The sequence below is a fragment of the Meriones unguiculatus genome, chromosome 7, assembly GCF_030254825.1.
Source record: "Meriones unguiculatus strain TT.TT164.6M chromosome 7, Bangor_MerUng_6.1, whole genome shotgun sequence".
Classification (NCBI taxonomy): domain Eukaryota; kingdom Metazoa; phylum Chordata; class Mammalia; order Rodentia; family Muridae; genus Meriones; species Meriones unguiculatus.
The window spans coordinates 22,782,422-22,805,310 of record NC_083355.1 but is presented as its reverse complement, the minus strand read 5'-3'; the positions used below and the strand labels follow the sequence as shown (position 1 = coordinate 22,805,310).

At 54.3% G+C, this 22,889-nt stretch overlaps 1 protein-coding gene across 4 annotated transcripts; it reads left to right on the top strand.

Annotated features, from left to right (window-relative positions):
* The first annotated feature begins 379 nt into the window (after positions 1-379).
* Positions 380-22,838, top strand: Stard3 (StAR related lipid transfer domain containing 3). Of its 4 annotated transcripts, XM_060386803.1 has the most exons (16): positions 409-527; positions 11,514-11,691; positions 13,970-14,230; positions 16,816-16,893; positions 17,242-17,319; positions 17,441-17,494; positions 18,013-18,130; positions 18,302-18,400; positions 18,611-18,666; positions 19,001-19,093; positions 19,722-19,784; positions 19,901-19,996; positions 20,306-20,385; positions 20,463-20,567; positions 21,584-21,677; positions 22,110-22,838. In XM_060386803.1, the coding sequence occupies exons 3-16, from the start codon at positions 14,021-14,023 to the stop codon at positions 22,212-22,214; spliced, it is 1,329 nt and encodes a 442-aa protein (XP_060242786.1). In that variant the 5' UTR covers positions 409-527; positions 11,514-11,691; positions 13,970-14,020; the 3' UTR covers positions 22,215-22,838. The 4 variants fall into 4 exon arrangements, with proteins under 4 accessions (XP_021515546.1, XP_060242786.1, XP_060242785.1 ...); XM_021659871.2 differs by lacking the exon at positions 11,514-11,691 and having other exon boundaries at positions 380-527; XM_060386802.1 differs by lacking the exons at positions 409-527; positions 11,514-11,691 and adding an exon at positions 13,583-13,744.
* The last annotated feature ends 51 nt before the right edge of the window (positions 22,839-22,889 follow it).

Genomic DNA, 22,889 nt, shown 5'->3' with positions numbered 1-22,889 from the left:
GACAGGTATACTTGCTCCTGAGGGAGATGGTTAAAAACCAAGGGAGAACAAAAGTCCTTTAAAAGTGTAATGGGTGTGGTGGTGAAGTCTGTAATCTCAGCATTTGGAAGGCTGAAGAAACAGGATTCCTGGTTCAAGGCCAACCTGAGACTCTGTCTCAAAAATAAAAAAAGTACTTCTCCAAGGGATCTTTGCCCACATATCACCCCTCATACAGTTCCCTTTTACTCCACAGGCCTGTATGGTCTAATAACCATGACACTCTGGAGTTCTTCCCCGCTTTTAAACAGTCTAACTTTAGCTAAGGCTCGACTTCCGGCTCTTGTCTCTGAGGCTCCGGGTGAGGAGAGGCGGGGACTGGGGCGGAGCTTCAGGGCCACATGATTCCCGGTTTGCCTTTGGGGGCGGGCTCAGCGGCGGAAATAGCGCCGCTGGGAGATTTCCTTCCGCTCTGAGGAGTTGGCTGGGCCGTGGAGCGGGACTGCGGCTGAGGCAGGAAGAGTGGGGCCCGTGGTGACATGAAGCAGGTGGGTCCTGCAGCGGTCGCTGGGACCGGGTGGTGGTACGAGAGCTGTCTCTAGCCGACGGATCCTGCTTCCCTGCCCGGTGTCCGTCTTTCGTTCGGTCCGGCCCTTCTCACGCCCCTCGCTCTCCGGGTTCCGCCCCCTTCCTCTCCCTGGTGCTCTGCTTGCACGGTTGGGGAGTGGGTATCTTCGTTCTTACCCACTCAGGAAGGCCCGGGAGGGCGCCTATGGTCCCTTTTCCTAAGTCTTCCTCTTTATAGTAAGAGGAGAGGCGAGGAGTCGGTATCTATCTGAGCATCATGGGGCAGTGGTTGAGTGTGGGAAAGGATCAGAATCACGAGGAGGAAAACATACTTTCCAATAGTCTGCATCTCTGCTGCTCGATGTTTCCTCCAACTTCCGTTGGAAACATCCACGCATAGCTTCCTAATGATTTTAGAAAGGCCCTTCAAAGTTTTGATTTCTCAGAAGTGCCTCTTACCGTTGGCTCGCATTCCTGTCATGCTCCCACCCTTTGACTCCCCTGTATTTCCTGATTTTTCCTCGTGAACCGCTTTTCATTCTCTCTGGCCCAAACTGCTTCTCTGTGCAGTGATCTTGGATGGTCTCATCCACTGTTGTAGCTTCAGGTCCACGTCCACTGACCATCCAGATCGACGCTGCCAGCACATCCCATTCCTGGCGCTTCAAATTAGCTGGCTGTCAAGCTGCCTGTGGGACAGCTGCACTTCAGAAGGAGTTCGCCTGTTTCAAACCTGAGCCGATTTTTTCTCTGTCCATTCATTTTCCCGCTCTTGTATCCCAGAGAAAAAACTCCTGAATTGCCTTACGTCCTTTACCCTCAGTTTGCTCAGAGGGAATAGCTAACTCCATGAACCTTCTGTGTCACCACCCTTGCTGACAGGTTTCTCACCATTCCCGGCAGCTTGCAGTCCTAACTGCTCGCAGCCCAGTCTCCAAACTCTAGCTCTTGGCAAACTTTTAGATCACGAGTCTGATTGTGTTGCTTGCTTGCGCCTGGCCCCTTTGCTTGCTTCCCGTTGCCAGTGGGGAAAGGCTGAATCCCCAGAACGATTTGGAGGAGTGCTGGATGATCATATTGTTCTGTGTGAATCTCAACAATGAGGTTCTGTAGGGCGTGGCTCGCTCACAAAGGGTCTTTCATGTCTCCATGCCTTTGTATGCATCAGTGTCTCTTTTCCTCTCCGATCTGCTGGGCCTCCTTCTAACTTGTCCTTCTGTGTCCTGCTCAGACAGCACCATCTCTACAACACCCACCTCCACCCCAAAGGCTGGATGTCTTTCTGTGTCCTCTGAACACCTCTGAACGCCGTGGCTGAGGATATAGACCTGTGCACCAGCCTCCTTGGGTTCTGATCTTGTTTTGAGACCTTGATGAAGTCAGTACCTCCCTGTCCTCATTTGGAAAATGGAGATAGTGATGTGTCTAACTTGTATAGTTGTGAGAATAAATGAAGTAGCGTACGCATAAAACTACCAGGCCTATGAGTGCCTAATAAACACACATTAGTTAACATGACTTCTATAAGAACACTCTAGCTCGCTGGCTGTGCCTTTTCATTTCATAAGCTGCTTGAGGGTGATTGGTATGGCTTGCCTCTCATTGTGTCCCTGGGTCCTAAATGAAACTGTAGACTCACTGGGAACAGGATTTGAATTTGCTGAGTAAAGATTCAGGGGTGAAGAAGATCCAGGCTTTTGGGTTTCATTTCTAGCACTGCCAAAGGGGAAAATAAAAAAAGCTGGGCAGCAGGTGTTGGTGGCAGCACATGTCTTTAATCCCAGCACTCTGGAGGCAGAGGCAGGAGGATCTCTTGAGTTTGAGGCCAGCCTGATCTACATAGTGAGTTTCAGGACAGCCAGGGCTACACAGAGAAACCCTGTCTTGAAAAAAAAAAAACAAAAACAGAAACAGTTATCTGGAGAGGTAGTTCAGTAGTAGAACATTTCCCAAGCCTTCATGCTACCCTGGGCTCCAGTTCTAGCACTGAAGAAAACAAACAGAAAAGACCCAGACCAGTCCTGAGTCAGTCAGCTCGGGAAGACAGTGGGTGAATAGACATGGTAAGCATTCCTCTCTATCCAGAGGACTATACAAAGACTTCTGAAAACCCGAGGGTGAGAAAGCCCAGAGGCTGCTTTTCAAATATGCTGAGAATGAAGGCTGAGTTTACTAGGGGTGTAGAGACCATAGTGAAAGAGAAAGGAGTGGTTCTTTCCCATGATTAGCTGTGACAAAGTATCTCCTTAGGAGACTGTGGGGGTGTCTAGAATATTGGTGTTTGTGGTCATTTTGGATACTTTTGGGCCAGGCTGTGCTGTAGACCAATATCTGGGCCTTTGTTACTGCCTTTTTTTTTTTAAATAAGAAAAAAATTGTTTTGTTTTTTGAAATAAGTTTATCTGTGTAGCCCCTGTCTGTCCTAGTCCACAGATGTTCTGTAGATGCTCTGTAGACCAGGCTGGTCTTGAACTCAGAGATCCTCATGCCTCTGCCTCCCAGAGTGCTGGGATTAAAAGCCTGTGTGCAACCACACCCATCTTTTGTTTTGTTTTGTTTTCTAAGATAGGGTTTCTCTGTATAGCCCTGGCTGTTCTAGAACTTGCTCTACTGTAGACCAGGCTGACCTTTGCTCCCGTAGAGATCCACCTGCCTCTGCTTCTCCAGTGCTGGGATCAAAGGTGTGTGCCACCACTGCTGGGCACTTTTTTAAAAAACATTTTTAATTTCTTTATTTTATGTGCATGAGTGTTTTGTTTGTACGTATCTCTGTACATGTGCGTATGCCATTTTGCCAGTTGTGTGTCCCTCTGATGTTTTCTGGCTGCAGTGAGGCAAATATAGGCTTTTGTCTGGTGAGAGTTGGGCCTGGGAGGAGCCTCTGTGGTCAGGCCTTTATTTTGAGAAAGCTGACAGCTCTCTAAGACACTGGCCCTTTCAAATCTGACTTTGGGAACTTGACTTCCTCAGCCTCAGTTTTCACCCAGCATCTTTCAAGAATGGAGTGGCATCTGACTCACCAGTCCCTGAGCCAGCTAGAGATCATGGAGTCTCTTGAGCTAGGGGCATGCTGGCAGGGCGGGATAGGGGGATGGGAGTGGCCGAGCAGACCTGACACTTGAGGTTGGGCTTTCCAGTTACTGTGTGGTCAGAAACCTTGTCTAGAAAGGAGCGGCTAGTTCCTGTGCTGACGAAACTCTCCTCTTTCTGCTTGCCCTGAAGGAAAGGGGAAATGGAAGCTTCTTCGGGTTTGCACTCATGTATGTCCTGCTCCCTTCAAGCTTCCGTTTCCTCGGGGCCATGGGCCTCTCCATGCCCTCTGTGGGTGTCTGATTAGGGAACTGTAGGTCAGTTGTGTCTAGGTGAGGGTAGGAGGCACTGAACAGGAAAGCCATCCCTGCTAAGCTTCCCGAGGCAGAGTCCTGTCCAGCAGGCCAGGTGGACCTTTGATGTGGGCACAGTGGCCTACTGTGTCTGCCTGGCCGCAGCCTTGTACCCCGTGGTAAGAAATGAGTAGGGGGAGCTGTCATACATTAAGCACAGATACCACACAGGGGGAATTTATTCATTTATTCAAACTCCATTAGGTAGCTACTCTCTGATCTTCACTTTACAGGAAAGGAAACTGTGGATGAGGCTTGGTCACTTGGGCAAGGAGGGCCAGCCTCAGTGCTGACCCCAGACCTGCTCCCCCTCTCCAGTTCCCAGCAGACTGCACACATCCGTAGAATAGCTTACTTAGTACATAGCCTGTGGCTTGTCACTGTGGCCTGGACAGTCAAGGCTCAGGTCTAGCCATGGGGTAAGGGTGGCACTGACCTGGAGTCGTGAGGTCAGAAGAACCCAGACGGTAGAGAGTTACAGGAGTTCTCTAGCAGTAGAGGAGGTGGTTCTGGAATGAGGAAGTGGGGAGCCTGCTCTACCGTGCTCGGGAGCAGCCCTCGGTCATGGAGTTGGGGGCTTGTGGGGGTCAGGTACTAGACCCCATGTCTAGAGAAAAATGCCAGGGCCTCTCCTCCTTCTTACTGTTCTTCTGGGGGGATTTAACTCACCTGGGGTCTTTTCCTTGCATTTTCATAGAGCACCACCCCCACCCCCGCCCACAATTGCTTGGGAAATCAGTTCCTCCATTGGCTGTGGAGGAGCTGCCTGGGCCCTGAGCAGGGCAGGATGCGGGATGGGTAAGATCCAGTTTCAGGAAGGTTACTTTGAGGGCTGGGCACGAGTGACCCTGTGCAGCCCAGAGCACGCCGGGGAGAGAGGTCTGTGTATCACCTTCCACACATTTCATGATGTGCTCCTCCGGGCGCAGTGGGCAAGGTGAGGGACTTCCTGCTCTTCTCATGGAGTGTAGCTCCCAGTGTGAGAAGATGGCGGGAAGCACAAGTAACAAGTGCTGTGACCAAGAAGAAAGAAAGCAAAGAGGATGGAGCTTAAATACGGGCTCAAGAAAGTGCTCTCTGTGGAGCTGCTTCCCTACCAACCACAGTGGAGCAGGGGACATCTGTGAAAGATGCCTGGGGTTGGAACAGAGTTGGTATCTCCAGGGTCAGGGAGGGACCAATGTGGCCGAAGTGGAGAGTTGGGGGGGGATGAAGTGGGGGTGCCGTGGACATAGTGGGGACTTTGGCCTTTACTCTGTTTGCACTGCAAGCCACTAGAAGACGGGAGAGATGTTGTCTGGCCTAACAGCGTTCCTGTGGTTACTGGCTTAAGGTAGACAGACTGGTCAAGGACGAGGAGGAAGGAAGGAGCTAGAGCTGTGAGAGATGGCTGAGGCACGGTGACATGGAGGGCCTGGAAAAGAAAGTAGATACTGACTAGATTTGAAAGGACAAGCCCAAGGTTTTGTTGGTGGTTTTGATATGGTGAGAGCGCCCTGGGCTCCCCAGGTGAAGGCTGGATGGCTGCTGAGCCTGTTGGGGGCTAGTGAAGCCTGTTGTGTAACAGGTCTCAGCTCAGTGGAAAGACGCCTGGGGTGGGACAGCCATGCTCTTCTATAAGGTAGCAGGGGCCAGCTTTTGGAAGGCAGTCTCGTACTTCCTAGGGGATTATCCTTTCGTCTCTTGGTATGTGATGAGTGAATGAATGAATGAATGAAGGAGTGGTACGGAGGGCCGCTACCGTCTGGGTTTGTTGCTTATGTGGTTGCAGCAGGACACAGGCCAGGGCTGCTGTCTTTTGTACCCGAAGTCTGGCTCCAACCCAGCTGCTTACTCACTTTTAACCAGGGCATCCTTGGGGATGCTTCACCCGGTACCCAGTCCTGTCCCAGAGACAACGCATGGATTCTTTCTCTGCAGAAGAGGCGGGTATGTCAGGGATGTTCAGGTCGCTTCCTCCTTGAGACATCTCTGCAGGGCCAGGAAGGTGCTGATGTTTGTCCCATTCTACAGAAGAGGGAGAGTGACTCAGGGAGCGAAGGGCTCAGGAAGGTGAGAAGCCACTTGGTCCTTCTCCTGGCTTGCCACCCGTTTTTTACCTGGCTTCTCTGACTCCCTCACTTTGTGCTAAGTTCAAGTCCCCCATAGCTCACATTTCTTGGGGTACACGGAACGTCCTGGGGTGGACTGCCTGCCTGTCCTCAGTATCTGGAATTCTTGAAGAATCCACTGTTCCAGGCACTTCTGTCTCCTTGTGCAGACAGTCAAGGTCAAGACAAGTATCCCCTGCAATAGCATAGCAGGTACAATAGCAGAGGCTTAACCAGTCTTCGCAATAGTCAGGGCATACACCTGCCGTGGGCAGTATGTGCCCTCTTGGAGCTGTAGTCCACAGGATATGGAGCTGCAGGTGGGTGGCTTGGGGCCTCCGGCCCTGGCCTGGGGAAGAGAACTATAAAAACCCTGTCTGTGCCCCTGCAACCTAGGCGCCCAGTTTTCACAGTTGGGGCTTTCCCCTCTGCTTCCTCAGTCTGTATGGAAGGGTGACAGGAAGGGTCAGTGCTAAGGAGCCTGGCACACTCCTTAAGGTCCTCCACAGGAAGCCAGGACAGACCCCAGCTTCTGCCCCTACCTCTGCCTGGGAATCTGCCTTTGCCTGGAGCTGGAGTAACTTGGCCTTCTGCATGACCGGAATGAGGGGTTGGGGGTTCTTACCCTGTGCCACGCAGCAGGTTGGTTGTAGAGTTTAGCTTTGAACCCAGGCCCTTCAGAGTGGCTCTTACCAACTGTCCCTGGAGTGAGCATGGTCTCCGCACACCACGGCTAAGCTCTGTGTCCCTTTTATCTGCTACGCCTGCCCCTCAGCCCCTGACTAAGCCCTCGACCCCTGTCTCTCCAACGCTTGTACACACAGCATCGCTGTGAGGTAAGAATTTTAAAGCCTCCGTGTTTGTAGAAGCTAAGCTGCAACACTTGGGGGTGGGTATGGGGAAGGAGAAGAGTCAGTGTGTGTGATAAAGTGTGTAACATAAAATTTGCCAGTTTAACACTTTCAAGTGTGTAGGCCAGGTGTGCTGAATATACATATAAAATCTTGTGGCCTGGAGAGAAATGCCTCAGCAGTTAAGAACCTTTGCTGCTCTTTAAGAAACATGGACTTCATTCGGTTTCCAGTATCGGGTGGCTCAAAATGGCCTGTAACTTACCAAGGTGCGGTTGGGCACACCTTTAATCCCAGAACCCAGGAGGCAGAGGCAGGTGGATCTCTAAGTGAGGGGTCAGCCTGGTCTACAGAGTAAGTTCCAGGATAGCCAGGGCTATACAGAGAGAAGCCCTGTCTCGGAAAACCAAACCAAAACCGAAAAACAACCAAAAAAAAAAAAAAAAAAAAAAAAACCCAAACCAAAATAAACGTCCTGTAAGTCCAGCTTTGAAATCCACCACTGTCTTCTGGCCTTCAAGAGTGCCCATGTGCAAATGCATACATCCATAAACACATCCACATAAATAATACAATAAGTGCTTTTTGAAAGTTACATCTTAGTAGGGGCAGGAGATGTAGCTCGGCAGTTAAGAGCATGGACTACTTTTCAAGAGGACCTGAATTCAAGTCCTAGCACTTGCAGGGAGGTTTACAAACATCTATAACTCCAGTTCCAGGGCATCCGGCACCCTCTTCTGGCTTCTGACACCCTCTTCTGGCTTCCGAAGCATCAGGCACACATGTGGTACACAGACATACATGCAGGCAAAACACCCACGTACAGAAAATAAACCAAACTAAAGAAAACCAAACAGCTTAGGGCTAGGGATGTAGCTCAGTTCCAGCATGCTTACCCGGCATGCATGAAGCCCTGAGTTTAGTCCCCGCACTGTGTGAACTGGTCACACTCACCTGCAGCCCCAGCGCTTGGGAGGTGGAAGCAGGAGGATCAGAAGTTCACTGCTGTCCTTGGCTACACAGTTCAGTCCAGCCTGAGGTACATGAGACAGCTATGGGTATGGTTCATCAGACAGAGTCCTCGCTCAACCTGTAAGACTCTGGCGTACATCCCCAGCACTGAAAAATTAACATGATGGAGCGGAGGAGACCAAGTCTCAGGAAGGTTCTGCTTTGCCCCAGATCACAGGGCTGGGGAGAGGGCAGGCCAGGCTTTCCACTTCTTTAGTTTACGGGGCCGGGTCTGGGTCCACGAGGCAGTTGTGCTTTACCACCCAGCTGCTTCCCTGTATTTACCACCTCCAGAGTCTGTTCCCCAACTCAGCATCCCCACTGCAAGGCGGCCTTCTGCCAGCGTGTCCTAGGGCCGTGGGGCCTTGAGGTTGTGGCGACCTGTGCCTCGCGCCTCGGGACCTGATCCGCCATGCTCGTACATCCGCGCTGCCCATCCCCCGCCTCTCCCTCTTCCAGCCGTGGGTGGCAGAACTTCTGATCCCCTCCCACCCCCCTCCCTCCTTCCCACTCAAACCTTCACAGCTCCACTTCCACAGCACACAGCTATCAAGTCTGCAGCCCTCCCAGGCGGGACTGCCTCTTCTTGCCACATGCGCCGGTTCCCCTCCTGACACCTCAGAAGGCAGTTAGGTAGGGCCCGTGACAGCAGGCAGTGGGCTTGGGGGTGGCCTGCTGCTCCCAGGGCCTCATTTCAGCCTCCAGCAGGCCGGTCTGGTGGCTACCAGCCTCTGACCTCTGGGCTGAACAAGTGCTTGGGGAACTCCTTGGGGTCAGGTCCAGGTCAAGGTGTTCTACTGTGAGCAGCTGGTCTGGCTGCCAAAGGCCTTTTGACGTCACCTGAATGACCTGAGCTTCCTGCTGTGTCCCAGGCCTCCAGGGTGATGCTGGGACCGGGACCGGAGAGGCCGGTGTGTGGGTCCTTACCACAGCCGCTGCCCACAGCAGACAGATTGTTGGGTTTTGTGGTTTGAGGATAGAGCCTTGTGTATGCTAAGTGTGCCCTCTACCCCTGAGCTACACCTGGCTACCAGAAATCTGGTTTTTAGCTCTCTTATCTGTGGATTCCAATGAAGTTTTGTTGATTTTTTTTTTTTTTTAAGTTTCTCTTGCTTAGAAACAGAAGTTTGTAATTAGTCCCTGTCACCGAGGCTCAGAGTCAGCTGTGGTCTCCTGGGGACCAGCGCCTCGGCTCTCTGTGGACTTGGAGCTGCTTTTGTGAGGAGGGTGGCTCTTGGCCAGCCTCGCCTCAGCCATTCTTTAAGCCTCCCACACACTTGCATCTTCAGCTCTCCCAGCTCCCCACCCCCACCCCCAGCACCTCTGCTCTCAGCCCCATCCGGGTCTCTCGCCTCCACAAGGATGTCTGGGTGTGAGTGTCAGGACGGTTGCTGCTCTAAGTGTGTCTCACACCCAAGCTGCTGCCACCCAAATCTTGTGCCCAGGGAAGGATGGGAAAGCCAGGGAGGAAAGGGGGGGGGGGTGGGAATGGAGAGATAAAACATGAGCGAGAAAGAGAGAGGCACAAAGATGTTTGGAGGTGCAGAGAAGGGCTCCTGAATGGGAGCTAAATGGAGAGGAAGGCCCAGGCAGACATGGATGACAGTATTTCCTGTGGGCTGTGGGCAAACAGGCATTCTCATACATTGCTGCCAAGGGAATCTGGCAGCGCCTAACCAAACCACGCATGCAGGGTGACCCCGCGGTGCTGCTTCTAGGGAATCTGTCTGGATGCCACACGCCCGACAACGTGACCGCATACTATGTCATTCAGCGTGGTGTTTCTGGTAGCTACAAATATAAATGTTTGCTCATAGGACGTGGATTCAGTAAGATGTACCTCAACTGTCAACCGCAGTGCTGGGGCTGGGGCTCGGCTGCACGGCGCACACACAGCCCTGTGTCTGATCCCCAGTACAGAGGAGGGACTATAAATAGAGTACCAAGAGTGTGACTTAACTGTTAATCCCGCTCTCAGGAGGCACGACTGGAGTTTGAGTTTGAGGTCAGCCTGGCCTACATAGGGAGATCTGCCGCCTCTGCCAGGCGGTACTCGGAAGGCAGAGGGAGGCACATCTCTGTGAGTTCAAGGCCAGCCTGGTCTAGAGTCCCAGGACAGTCAGGACTACACAAAGAAGCAGTGTTTTGAAAAACAAAACAAACAGGCAAACAAAATGTATCAATCAGTTCTATAAGCAAATGAAGAAGCCTTTTGTAAAGCTGAAGTGTCAGGCTCTAGCAACTGCAGAGTGCTTCTGTAGCTTGTCCTCTGCCCCCAGCACCACATACTCGTGTGGGAGCGCACACCACTAGTCCAGCAGGTGACAGCAAGAGGACCAGAAATTCAAAGGCAGCCTTAGCTACAAACAGAGTTCAAGGCAAGCCCTGGGATACACGAACCCTCGTCTCTAAACACAAAATAGGGCCGGTGAGATGGCTTATTTGATAAAGGTGCCCACTGCCAAGCTTGACGGCCTGAGTTCAGTTCCCGGGGACCTGTATGGTAGGAGAGAACATATTCCCACTGGGAGGACCTGGGTTCAAGTCCTGGAACCCACATGACATCTCACAGCCTCAGTTCCAAGGGATCTGACATCCTCTTCTCTCCTCCATGGGCACCAGAGATGCATGTGATACACAGACACACATGCAGGCAAAACACCCATACACATCACAGTAATAGTTTAAAAATCCGAAATGCCTATGGATTGTGGTGCGTCCCTGAGAGGGGACATACTGAAGTCCTGCAACCCCTGTTCTTCAGGGTATGACCTTATCTGGAAATGGGGCCACGATAGATGAGGTGCAATCACCTAGGAGCAAGCGGGCCCCTAATCCAATAAAACTGGTTCTGTGTGACTAGTGTCCTTATGAGATGACAGACGCAGGGAGAGCGCTGTGTGAGCTGGGGAGCTCATGCCAAGAAATGGCAGATTGCTGGGCACCGCCAGAGGCAGGGGAGCCAAACACTTCAGACGGCTCTGCTGGCACCTTGATTTTAGACTTCTAGACTCTGGGAGGACACGATACTTCTATTTTTAAAAATCTGTTGTTTTGTTTTCTTCTTTTTCTTTCCTTTTCTTTTGTTACACCAGAGGTTGAACTCTGTCCAAGATAAGGGTCTTGCACATGCTAGCCAGGGGCTCCATTTCTGGGCAGCATCTTCACCCCAAATTCCTACAGGGAGTTTGTTTTGGGTTTGGGTTTTTGTGCAGCGGGTGGAGGGGAGGCTGAATATCACTGTGTAGCCCAGGCTGGCTTTGAACTCACTCTACACAGCTCAAATCTCTCTCTCTCTCTTCTCTCTCTCTCTCTCTTTCTCTCTCTCTCCCTGTTTTTTGTTTGTTTTGTTTTGTTTTTTTTCAAGACAGGGTTTGTGTAGCCTTGGCTGCCCTGGACTCACTTTGTAAACCAGGCTGGCCTTGAACTCACAGTGATGCGCCTGCCTCTGCCTCCCAGAATGGTGGGATTACAGGCTTGTGCTGTCGTGCCCAGCTTCAGATTCCTCCCCTATACAAGCTGGGGTGAGGGCATAGCTCAGTTGGCAGAGTGTCTGTGCCCAGCATGCAGTCAACCTTGGGTTCAGTCCCCAGCATAAGCCAGCGGCATAGTGGCACATACTTTATTCCCAGCTATCAGGAGGCAGCAGCAGGATTGGAAGTTCATGGCTGTCCGAGGCTTCATAGGCTACCTGAGACCCTGCCCTTCAAACAAACAAGCAAGCATCTGGGAGAGAGATAAAAGAAAGAAAGAAAAGGAAGGTGGATTCTGAGCCGCTCTGGACTACAGACGAGATTGTCTTACATACAGGTAGAAAGTTGCTTTGCAAAAGAGCATGGAGGTGATGAAGGGAGAAAGGGAGACATTTGGGGAGGACACAGGAAATGTCACCAGCCTGGAGATGGGGCACAGACACACTGAGGGATGTGCTGAGTGTGCAGTCTGGCACCAAGCCACTGATGGATGTGGGGAGTCCCCCGGCCTGTCACGGCCCCGTCTTCTGGAGCTAAGCCCAGCTTCCCCTCAGTACTCTCTAGGTGATCATGTACGGGGCAGTCCTTAGGCCTGGGAGGTGGCTTTGGGTTTTCTGCTGAGAACAGTCTGTGTGCCTCTATGTGCAGGGTTTGCTTAGAGGCAGGGGGATGGACCTTCTGCTAGATCCCCTTTAGGACTTGGTAGGTTAAAGACCTGGAAGGTGGCAGATGGAGACGAGGTTTAACAGAGTCAACACCAACAGATAGAAAGGAGGCTGGTTCCACCCTGCCTCTGGGAATCAGGGACGGGTACCTGGGACTCCCCCTACCACGCTGCGGTGCTGACTCATGCTGGAGCTGGCCGCTCTCTGCCTCCTAACAGGCCTTCCCTTCTCTCACCCAGGGCACAGCGCCCCTTGTAGTTCAGCAGATGCCTGCAGCAGGGACCCTTGACACGGGGCCTGCATGGCACCAAGGACTCCACTTCACTCTGTCTCTTGAGTTCACTGCAATTGCACACGATTTTCAGGGCTAGATAAATCCACTCCTCCCAGTGCCTTGGATGTCTCTCCCGTGTGAAGAGCCATCCTGTCCTGCTTGGGCGTGAACACGGCCATGCAGACCCTGGGCAGCAACTGTGGGTTAGCCCCGGCAGCGACAGGCTTCTCTCATTAGGATTTGCCCCAATTCTCCCTGCTGTGCATCATGGGGCTGAGGGCCAGGAGACCTTCTGGAGTGTAGCTCTTTGTCCTTTTTTTCCTTCTCTGCTTTGTGTGGGTTCTCCTATCTTATCTTCTCTGGCTCAGCTCGGCTTCTCCTGGCTCAACCGTCACCTTCTCTGCTCAGTCTCTTTCCTGCATCAGCTGCCTCCCTGTCTCCAGCCCTACTCAGTCTCCTTTCCTGCCGCACCAACTGTCTTCTCTGTCCCTACTCCAATCCTACTCAACCTCCCTGAGCCTCTGCCGGCTGGCTTTTTGCTTTAATATCCTCTCTTGTTCCCAGAAGTCCAAAAGGCGACTGTAAGGTCAACTGGGTATCCTCTAAAGGGTCAGTTACACAAAATAAATCAGACTACGATGGAGTGTCCATTTACCCAACAGTCAGTCATGAAGCACCTGCTGTGTGCCGCTCATGGCGCCAGGCTCACGGGAGACAACAGTGACCAAGTCAGTCAAAGCCCTTGCACGACACCACCCAGTGGGAGGAAGGGTAGAGTGTAAAAATGAGATTTCAGGTAGCAGTGAGCTCACTGAAGAAAGCAAAGTACTGAGAAGCGCCTTGCTTTGACTGGGGGCTGGGAATGGTCACTCTCTGGGCAGAGCCTTGGGGATGGGGAAGAATGTTCCAGACAGCAGGAAGGCCAGGGTCAAGGGTCAGAGGCTGGACAGGGCTGCCACATGGAGGGACCTGACTGAAGGGTCAAGGGCCTGCGATAAGTTGGGATCTGAGTGTCGCCTCATTAGAAGAAGTTGGCAGCGTGCCCACCTCACCCCTCTGCCAGGACTTGGGGAGCTGGGGGAGGGTAGTGGGTGGGGGAACAGCAGGTTCCTGCTTTGGAAGCTTCCCCCAGCTGCCTTCTGAAGAAAGTGTTGTTGAAAATGAAGAGTTGCTAGTAGCTGGGACTAGGCTGGGTTGTTCGAGCCAGAGAGAAGGGACTGGTGCTGCGACACTGCTCGGGAGTCCCTCCCAGTTGCCATGGATTAGGGGTGGAGGGGCCAGGCTGACTGCTGGGAGGGAATGTGGCTTTGTGCTGTGAAAACAAAGAACAGAGCCTGGGGCCCTCTTCTCCCCAGGGTGGGGGCAGAGGCAGGCCAAAGGCTGTTGACAGGACCAGAGGCTGAGCCTCAGTCTGTGCAGGAACAGGCCGTATCCCCAAGATTCACAGGCCAGTAAGTGCCCTGCTCGGGGATCCCAGAACCTCCAGGCTTCAGCGTAGAGCAAGGGAGATGCTTGGAGCCTGGTGCGTGAGGGGATTTGAGCAGAGCTGTGGGTCAGGTGCAGGATGGGGAGCCCAGAGATGTTGTAGAATAAATAGGGTACCTGGGGATGGTGTGGAAAAGGGTGGATTTCCAGGGACTGCCAGGACCCTGACAGCCATTTACCTATTCCCCCAGTCCCGCCGCTGAGCCCCCATTGTCCCCGCTTCAACGTGGGGACCCACCAGGATGAGCAAGCTGCCCGGTGAGCTGGCCTGTGACTTGGAACGCAGCCTGCCAGCCCTGGCCTCCCTGGGCACCTCACTGTCCCACAGCCAGAGCTTCGCCTCGCCACCTCCGGAGAAGCGCAGGGCCATCTCTGACGTCCGCCGCACCTTCTGCCTCTTTGTCACCTTCGACCTGCTTTTCATCTCCCTCCTCTGGATCATCGAGCTCAATGTGAGTGGGGGCCCACGAAGCTGGGGAGGCAGACCCACCCACCCACTTGCCATGTGGGAGGGTTGCCTCAGCCATGGGCTTGACTGTCTGGGTTAAGTTAAGGATGGGAAATAGAACCGCTGTCGTTGCCTTCCCCATAAAGAGTGATGTGGGGCCCAGGGTAGGGGATGGGGTGGTCGTTTGTCTTAGGCTTCTCAGCAAGAACCTGAAGGAGCCTAGTTGAGCAAGATCTCCAACTCCTGGGCTGGCCGCGTAAGCCTCTGCACCATACTGCCCCCTAGTGGGAACTCTGCAAATAGGAGGAGAATCACCTCCAAGCTGAGCTGGGGACATTTTTGCCTTCTCTCTGCCTTACTTTGCTCTCTGGCTCAAGTTCACTCATTTATTCAGCAAACATGCCCTGAGACTCTGCTGTGTCCCAGGTGCTATGCTAAAAGCAGAGGATGCACTGGAGTGAGTGAAGACGTCCAGTTCCTGGTTGGTGGCCCTGGTTTTGGGGAAGGCTGCCTAGTGGCCTGGAGATGAAGCTGTCTCACAGTGCAGCATCCACAACCCCAGAAGGCTTGGCCCACCCTTGGGCCCGATCTTTCTGAGCCTCAGCACTCACAAAGTCAAGGGCCCTCAGGCAAGGTGTCCCAGGCCTGGTCCCGCCTCGATTTCCTCTCTGCTGTGGTATCTCAGTACCCCAAGGCCGCCTGCGTTTTCCGTCTGAAGTGTGGGCTCATTGTCAGAGTTATAGTTGGTAAAGGCCCTTTTTTCAAGTCCCAGGATTGGCCTTCCTTGACATAAGAGGGAAAGGGGTTAGTTAGCAGCAAGATAGACAGGAAGTAACTTTGGCTCCGGTTATGTTGAGCTGGCGGGGTGAGGCAGGTGGGATGAGGTGGGTGATTGCCCTTGGGTTTCTGAGATGAACTGGTACCCTTGAGGTGATGGGGCACCAGCCATCATCTCACTGATAAAGGGCCGAGCTTCTGAGGTCCTGGGCATCTTCCTTTTCACGGTCCCAGCTAGCATTCAAGCAACCCTACATCTCACCCACACCCCTAATTCAATACATATTTTATAACCAGAGAGGAACTGGGGAGATGGTGGTAATTTTGCTTTTAAAAATCTTTTGGCTGACAGCTGGGAGCGCTGAGCATCCTTGAGAACTCATGTGAAGTAACAGAACCTAACCCTCAAACAAACTGCATTCAGATGCAAGAAAGTCTTGGAATACCAGATTTAGCTCTCAGTCGAATCAATGTGGTGTTTCACAAGACAGACAAAGGGAGAAAAAAGTATCTTTTTGAGACAGGGTTCGTGACTAGCCCAGGCTGGCTTTGAACCAGGGACTTGCTTACCTCCGCCTCTTGAGTACCCATATTACAAGGAGTGTGCCACCGTGCCCAGCTGAAAATATTCTTAATTTTGGGCTTTCTGTTTTATTTTCTTATCCTGAAGGGAGAGTGAGAGAGGGTTGGGGAGCACATGCCTTACAGAGTCAGCTCTCTTTTTCCATCTTCATGTGTGCTGACGGGTCAAGCGTAGATTGTCATGTTTACATCATCAGGCAGCAGCCACCTTTACTCACGGAGCCATCTGGCTTACCCCACTTAGGAGCTTTCTAAGGGCCCCTAACTATGGCTTACCCCAAGATCCAAGCTCAGCGGCCTCAGCTTGTAACAAGTGCCCCCCACGCTGGGTGTGGCACACACGTGTAATCCTAGCACTGGAGAGACTAGGATTTCAAAGTCATCCTTGTCTGCCCACAGGGCTGGAAGGCAGCCTGAGCTTGTAAACGAGACCCTGTAGCAAACAAACTCCAAAATTTCCATGACCTGCCCAGAGGAGGAAGCCCCTGGCCTAGCAGATCAATAAGGGTCTTTTTGGGATCCATTACCAAAATCCTGTCTTCTCCCCAGGGGCTAGCCTTCCCACCCCCTCTGAAGAGTCGGGATACAGCCTCGCTCTTGGAATCTGTCCAGATTCCCTCATCTCTCAGATCCCTGGACATTAGAGTCTGAGCCAAGGTGTTAAGGGTCTCGGTGAAAATCCGTGGTGGGCTGAGCAGGGACAGGAGCGAGCTCGGTGGGCTGGCTGTTCCCGCTGGCTTCTCGAGGCACAACAGCAGCAGCAGCACTGTGATGGATCTCACTCATTAAGCACAAACCTAATTGATTGATTGGCCACCTGGGGCCCTGTCTGACACCAATACCCACCCAGCCCCCCTCACCCCACGTGGATGGTGGCTGGCAAGACAGAGAACCAAAGTGACAAGAGAAATAACATTATAGAAGAGACCGTCCCCAGGACCCATTCACGAGCTCTGCCTGGGCCTCCAGGCCTGAACCTTCTTGGGTAGTATACTCGAAACTCAGTCTGGCCTGTGTGGGCTGCCTGGGTCCTTGAGGAACCAAACTGGTGCCTGAGGTCCTGGGCTGCTGGCTCAGTTCCCTTGTTACTTCAGGGGCCCTCTTGGGTGGTGGCTTGTTATTTCTAACTCTCCTCCGGATACCCTCAGCATGGGCTCCTGGCCATTCTTGGAGGAGGGGCGGCCTTCAGGTCGGTCCTGTCCTCAGAGCCCTTCCTGTCTTCCTCTGCAGACCAACACTGGCATCCGGAGAAACCTGGAGCAGGAGATCATCCACTACAGCTTTCAGAGCTCCTTCTTTGACATCTTTGTGAGTGACCCCAGGCTCCGAGAGAGCGCAGGGAAGCACCTTTGGCCGGGTTCTCCCTCTACATCCCACATCCAGTCCGGTAGGGGAGGATCAGCTCATCCCCCGGCAGCACTCAGTCTTCACGAAGCTGCTAAATGGGGCCCCACCTTCAGAGAGCCCACGGCAGGGGCAGGGAGATAGAACTACTGAGCACAAGTTTACACAAAGGTTATGCCAAGGAAGCACTGAGCCACGGTCGTCACCCGAGGGGCGGGTACCCAGGAATGGAAGGGTGCCATGCAGCAGCTCTGGGGAAGCGAGCCGGCCGGCCAGCCTCTGAGGTCACGGTGCCTCCCCTCTCCACACCAGGTTCTGGCTTTCTTCCGCTTCTCCGGGCTGCTCCTGGGCTATGCCGTGCTGCGGCTCCAGCACTGGTGGGTGATTGCGGTAAGACGCCAGCCAAGGCAACCCCAAGGCCTTCCCTGGTCAGGGCTGGTGTGAGAGCTGCGTGGGGAGGACTCACTCCCCAGCCTCCGCCTTTCCTCTCGCCCTGCTTTTTGCCCCGCAGGTCACCACACTGGTGTCCAGTGCATTCCTCATTGTCAAGGTCATCCTCTCTCAGGTCAGTGGCTCGGGATCTACCTGGTCTGATAGGCATCTAGCCTGAGGGTGGGCCTCTCTCCCGGAAGGTCTGGGGTATCTGTTCTCTGTCCCCGCCCTTCCTCTCTCCCTGTCTCCCCTCTTCTCTTACCTTACCACCACACATGGCTCTCTTCTTCATCAAAACGGGATTTCATACGGTGGTCACCATGCACTTCTGACCCTCCTGCCTCTGCTGCCCCAGTTTGGGGGTCACAGGCATGATGTGCCAGTTCCCTGGCTTATAAAGTGCTGGGAATAGAGCCCAGAGCTCTGTACCTGTCAGGCAAGCTCTCCGCTTCCCGAGACACACCCTCTAGCCAGTTCTCTCTGCCGCACACATAATCCATCTTAGAGGCGTGTGCCATAGCTGGCCCCTAAGCAACTGGTGTCAGATAGGGGATAGATAGCCTGTCTAGCCAGAGCTGGTGACTTCAGGAAGGGGCTCTAGGCTTAGGGTAATCTCCTGCCATGGAATTCAGTGTTCTCCTCCTGTCTCAGCTGCTCAGCAAAGGGGCGTTCGGCTACCTGCTCCCCATTGTCTCATTTGTCCTGGCCTGGCTGGAGACCTGGTTCCTTGATTTCAAAGTCCTACCCCAGGAGGCTGAAGAGGATAGATGTGAGTGCTAGGGGTCAGGGCCTGGGGGGGCCTGGGTTCTGAGAAAATCCTCTCAGCTCCAAGAGGTGCCTTAGTCCGAGCCCTCTGCCCTCCTAGCTGTCTCCCTGAGCCCAAGGATGAGATTGGGGACCCTTGGTCTGGAATAACAGCCGCCTGTGTCTCTGTCCTCAGGGTATCTTGCTGCCCAGGCTGCTGTTGCCCGTGGACCCCTGCTGTTCTCTGGTGCTTTGTCTGAGGGCCAGTTCTACTCTCCCCCAGAATCCTTTGCAGGTGAGAGCTGCTGGGTAGGGAGGAGTTGTGTGGGAACCAGGTAGGCTGGGTCTGTTCTTTTTGTTCCTTCTCTCAGGCTCCCTGGGGAAAGCCAGCAACCCTCTCCCACACACTTTAAGCCCCCACATTCTTGCACTCACTCATCTGTGAACCCCACCACCTCCTACTCTCGCTTCCTACCCCTTGCCATTGTCATCTTGTTTTCCACAGGGTCTGACAATGAATCAGATGAGGAAGTCACTGGGAAGAAAAGTTTCTCTGCCCAGGTATTTTTCTGCTCACCTCTACCCCACCCTTGGAATGGGTCAGTGCTGGGCTCTGCCAGGTTGGACAGGTTTCCCTGCAGAGGGTAGACCTTGGCCTGGGTGCCAGCTAGTGCGTGGCTGGTCAGGGCCACTGACCTCCCCCATGCCTGAGGACACGGGAACAGCAGCCAATCCCTCAGGCTACAGAAATTATGCAGGGCCAGGGACAGCAACCTGGACCCCACATCCAGCTGGGCTGGTCTCCAGAAGGGTTGTGGAATGTGTGGAGAAAGAGCGGGCTTGGAGCACAGAGGGCCCAGGCTGCAGGCTGAGCCCTTTCTGTTGCCCTGGCCAGGAGCGGGAGTACATCCAGCAGGGGAGGGAAGCCACCGCAGTGGTGGACCAGATCTTGGCCCAAGAGGAGAACTGGAAGTTCGAGAGGAGCAATGTAAGCAGCCCCTACCCCACCTGCCCCACCTGCCTGTGGTGGGAGTCTCCGACCCTTTCTTCTGATTCCCGAGAAGTGAACCCCAGGGCTGAGTACACTGGAACCATATCTCTGCCCCAGGGAGGTGGTGGAGCTAACCATAGCCTGGGGTCAGCCATTCAGCAGGAGGCCAAGCTGGACTGGACTCTTGTCTCCCCGTCTTCCACAGCCCAGGCCTCCCTGCCATTTGGCCCCCTGGGATCCAGGTTCTGAGAAGCCAGCCTGTGTCCCATGTGTGGTGTTTTGTTGCATGATCAAAACAACATTATCTAAAAAGATTGCAGAGAGCAGGGGAAGCAGGGAAGCGTGCCCAGGTCCTTGCTGGCCAGTTCATCTGGCAGCCCTTGGCAGCTTGGAGCCGTGGCTCTGGTTTGTCATGGTTGCAGTCACAGCTGAGCTCCTGCCTTTCAACGTGAGCGCAGAGCTGATCTCTGCACGTGGTCCCACTTGCCAGAACCACCTTGTTCTCATGGCTGCTCAGATGTCCCCAGACTCTGGAGTTTCCTACCTTGCCCGTCACCTGTTCCTGTGCCAAAAGGCTCCCCCACCCCACCCCAAAAAAACCAGTCACCCTCTGTCCTTGCCACAGGAGTATGGGGATACCGTATACACCATTGAGGTTCCCTTCCATGGCAAGACCTTCATCTTGAAGGTGAGTAGGGAAGGGGGTCTCAGAGACACTTCCCCTGTCTGAGATGCTCCTGCCAGATCCCTCAACCCAAGGGGGTTGCTCTTCTGGCCTCACCTAGCCCTGACCCCCTCCTACAGACCTTCCTGCCCTGTCCTGCTGAGCTGGTGTACCAGGAAGTGATCCTGCAGCCTGAGAAGATGGTGCTGTGGAACAAGACCGTGACCGCCTGCCAGGTGAGCCACCCAGGCCTGCCTGCCACCTCTGCCCACACGGATCCGGGCCCAGTCGTAGCTTCTCGTGCCCGTTTTCCTCCAGGGCACCTAGCTTCTCTCTGTAAAATGGGTGTCGCTTCGGTTCCCTTGGAGAAGGCCGAGAGGCCAGAGGACTCAGTGTGCTTACCTCATCTGCAGCCTGGGCCTGCAGGTGGCCACGGCTCTTAGTGCAGTGTCCCCGCAGGGACGAGGCTAGTCCAGAGTTCCTGAGGTGCTGGGGCAGTGTGGGGCTTTCCCCTGTGCCTCAGCCTCTCCCTGCTTGGCCTTCAGATACTCCAGAGGGTGGAGGACAACACCCTTGTCTCCTATGACGTGTCATCTGGGGCTGCAGGCGGTGTTGTGTCCCCCAGGTGAGTGCCCAGGTCCTCCCCTCTCAGCCAGGCTTCCCACCCTCGGGACTCGCGTTCCAACCTGCCCTCTCCTCCAGGGACTTTGTGAACGTCCGGCGCATTGAACGCCGCAGAGACCGCTACCTGTCATCGGGCATCGCCACCACACACTGCGCCAGGCCCCCCACGCACAAGTATGTCAGGTGAGTGTGGCCTCCGTCAACCTGTGAACAGCAGGGTGCAGCTGGAGCACACACACACACACACCCGCCTACCAGGCCCTGCCCAGCCCAGCCCAGCCCTAACCCTGCCGATCTTGCTGCCTGGAGCCGTATGTACCACCATCACCGAGGCTGGAGGGGGGCGGGGTTGTGTAGCGGGCAGCTGGCTGGGAGGGGCCCAGGAATGGGCCGAGGAACCAGCAGCAGTTGGTGCTGGGTTCTGAGTTTTTGGGGTTTTACCCTTCCGCCTTGGGAGACCAAAGTCCCCTTTCCCTGTCCCCTTCCATGCCCCCACTGACTCTTCTTCCTCATCTGTGTGAATGGAGGGGGAGTGGAATTTAGGTTCGTTCGTTTTTGCTGGTAGAGTGGAAGGGTGCACTAGCCTCCCTCCTGTCCGATCCAGACTTTAGCACCGGCGTGCCAAGTAGTTCTTATATCTCCCAAGAGGTGGCTCCAGTGGAACGCTTTTCAAGAACTTGAGATCAGGGCCATGTCTTGGCTATGGTGGCCTTGTAGGGGATGGGCAGCCTTGTGTCCTCTGTGCTCAGCAAAAAGGCCATCGGAGGTGAACAGCAGCCCGTGGGCCAGCTGCCTCCAGAGAAGGTGCCCTCTTCTGGAGGCCACGATGCTGTGGGGGTGGGGAAGAGGTGAAAAGTGCCACCCTAGGCAGCTGTCTCACAGTTACAGCTCCCTTCACGTGTCTGCACAGAGGGGATAAGGGCTGGGGAAACGGTGAGCGCCCTGCCACCGTGGAGCCAGTGTAGGCACGAGCAGGCCGAGGTCGGCAGAGTTGAGTGTCACAGGGTTGGGTAGGGAGCGGGTCCTGCCGCCCCTGGCACCAGCTCTGAGCCATACTGAGGCAGGGAGGTAGTTCCTCGAATGTCATCTGTGCCCCTTCCGTAGCACAGTCCAGCTGGGCCAAGAATGGGGTGGGGACAGCCGGGGGACCTGCTCCGTTCAGCAACGGCAACCCTCCCCTGTGGTCCTCCCCTTCTCAGGGGAGAGAATGGTCCCGGAGGCTTCGTTGTGCTCAGGTCAGCCAGCAACCCCCGAGTGTGCACCTTCGTCTGGATTCTTAACACGGATCTCAAGGTGAGGGCATGGCAGGGAGCAGCAGCGGGCCCTGTGGAATGGAGTCCTGCTGCCTTGTGACCTTGGCTGCTCTCTGTGGTACGCAGGGATCCCCACTTTCAGTCTCCTTTACTGGATTGCTGGCGAGGTCCAGATAGCCTTCTGGCCTTGAACTGGGAAGCACGTGACCCCCTTTCTTATTTCTGATTCCTAAGGCCCCAGGAGGGATGGCTGGCTGCCAGCCCACCCCAACCTGTGTCTGTGTCTATGGCTAGTGCCAAGATGTGGGGACAACGTGTTCCTCCCTCTAGGGACAAAGCGGGGGGAGGGGGGAGCAGGGAGATTCCAGAGCTACATCTGTCTCTGGCCCAGGGTACCCCTACTAGTGTGGGCTGCTAAAGGGAGACCCTGCTGAGGGCTAGCGCTGGTGTGACTTCTTCCTCCCTTCCCTAGGGCCGCCTGCCTAGGTACCTTATCCACCAGAGCCTTGCGGCCACCATGTTTGAATTTGCCTTTCACCTGCGGCAGCGCATTGGAGAGTTGGGGGCCCGAGCGTGACCATGCTCCCTCGCCACCCTGCAGGCCAGGGTTCTGTCGCCATAGCCTCCAGAGCCGGGAAAGCAGAACTGTTCAGGTGTCCTGCTGCTCAAGAAGGGCTGCGCGATAAGCAGCGGGTGGCACCTCCTTCCCTGGTTGTAGCCTCCCACTGAGCCATTCTGCCCAGGAACAGGTTCTTGAGCAGTTGTGGGGCAGAGTACCTGGTCTCAAGGTTGCCCTAGACTGAAGGAGCCTAGACTGTCTTGCCTTGTTGGCACAAGGGTTCTGGGTTCTGGGTTCCTCCTCCTGGGTTCTGGAGGAGGAGACTCTCCCCCGTGCCTCCGTGGGGATCTCAGACCTGCCCACAGAGGACCTGGACTTGGGTGGGGCAGGGGGACAGCCCATTGCCAGTGTGAAGGTGATGGAGCTGTCCATTCCAACTGCCAAGGTGGTTTTGTACCATTAGTGAAAGGGTCTGTGACCCTCTTCCATACACATTGTGGGGTGTAAGGGCAGGTGTGGTGACGGGGGACAACGCTGCCTCTCCACCTCTCCACATCCTTCCCCTCTCCCAAGGCCTCCTTGGGGATCTTTGTAATAATTTGAGCCGATTAAAAACTTCAAATAAAAAATAAAAATGCTGGATGTGATGGTGCATGCCTTTAATCTCAGTACTTGGGAGGCAAAGGCAGGTAG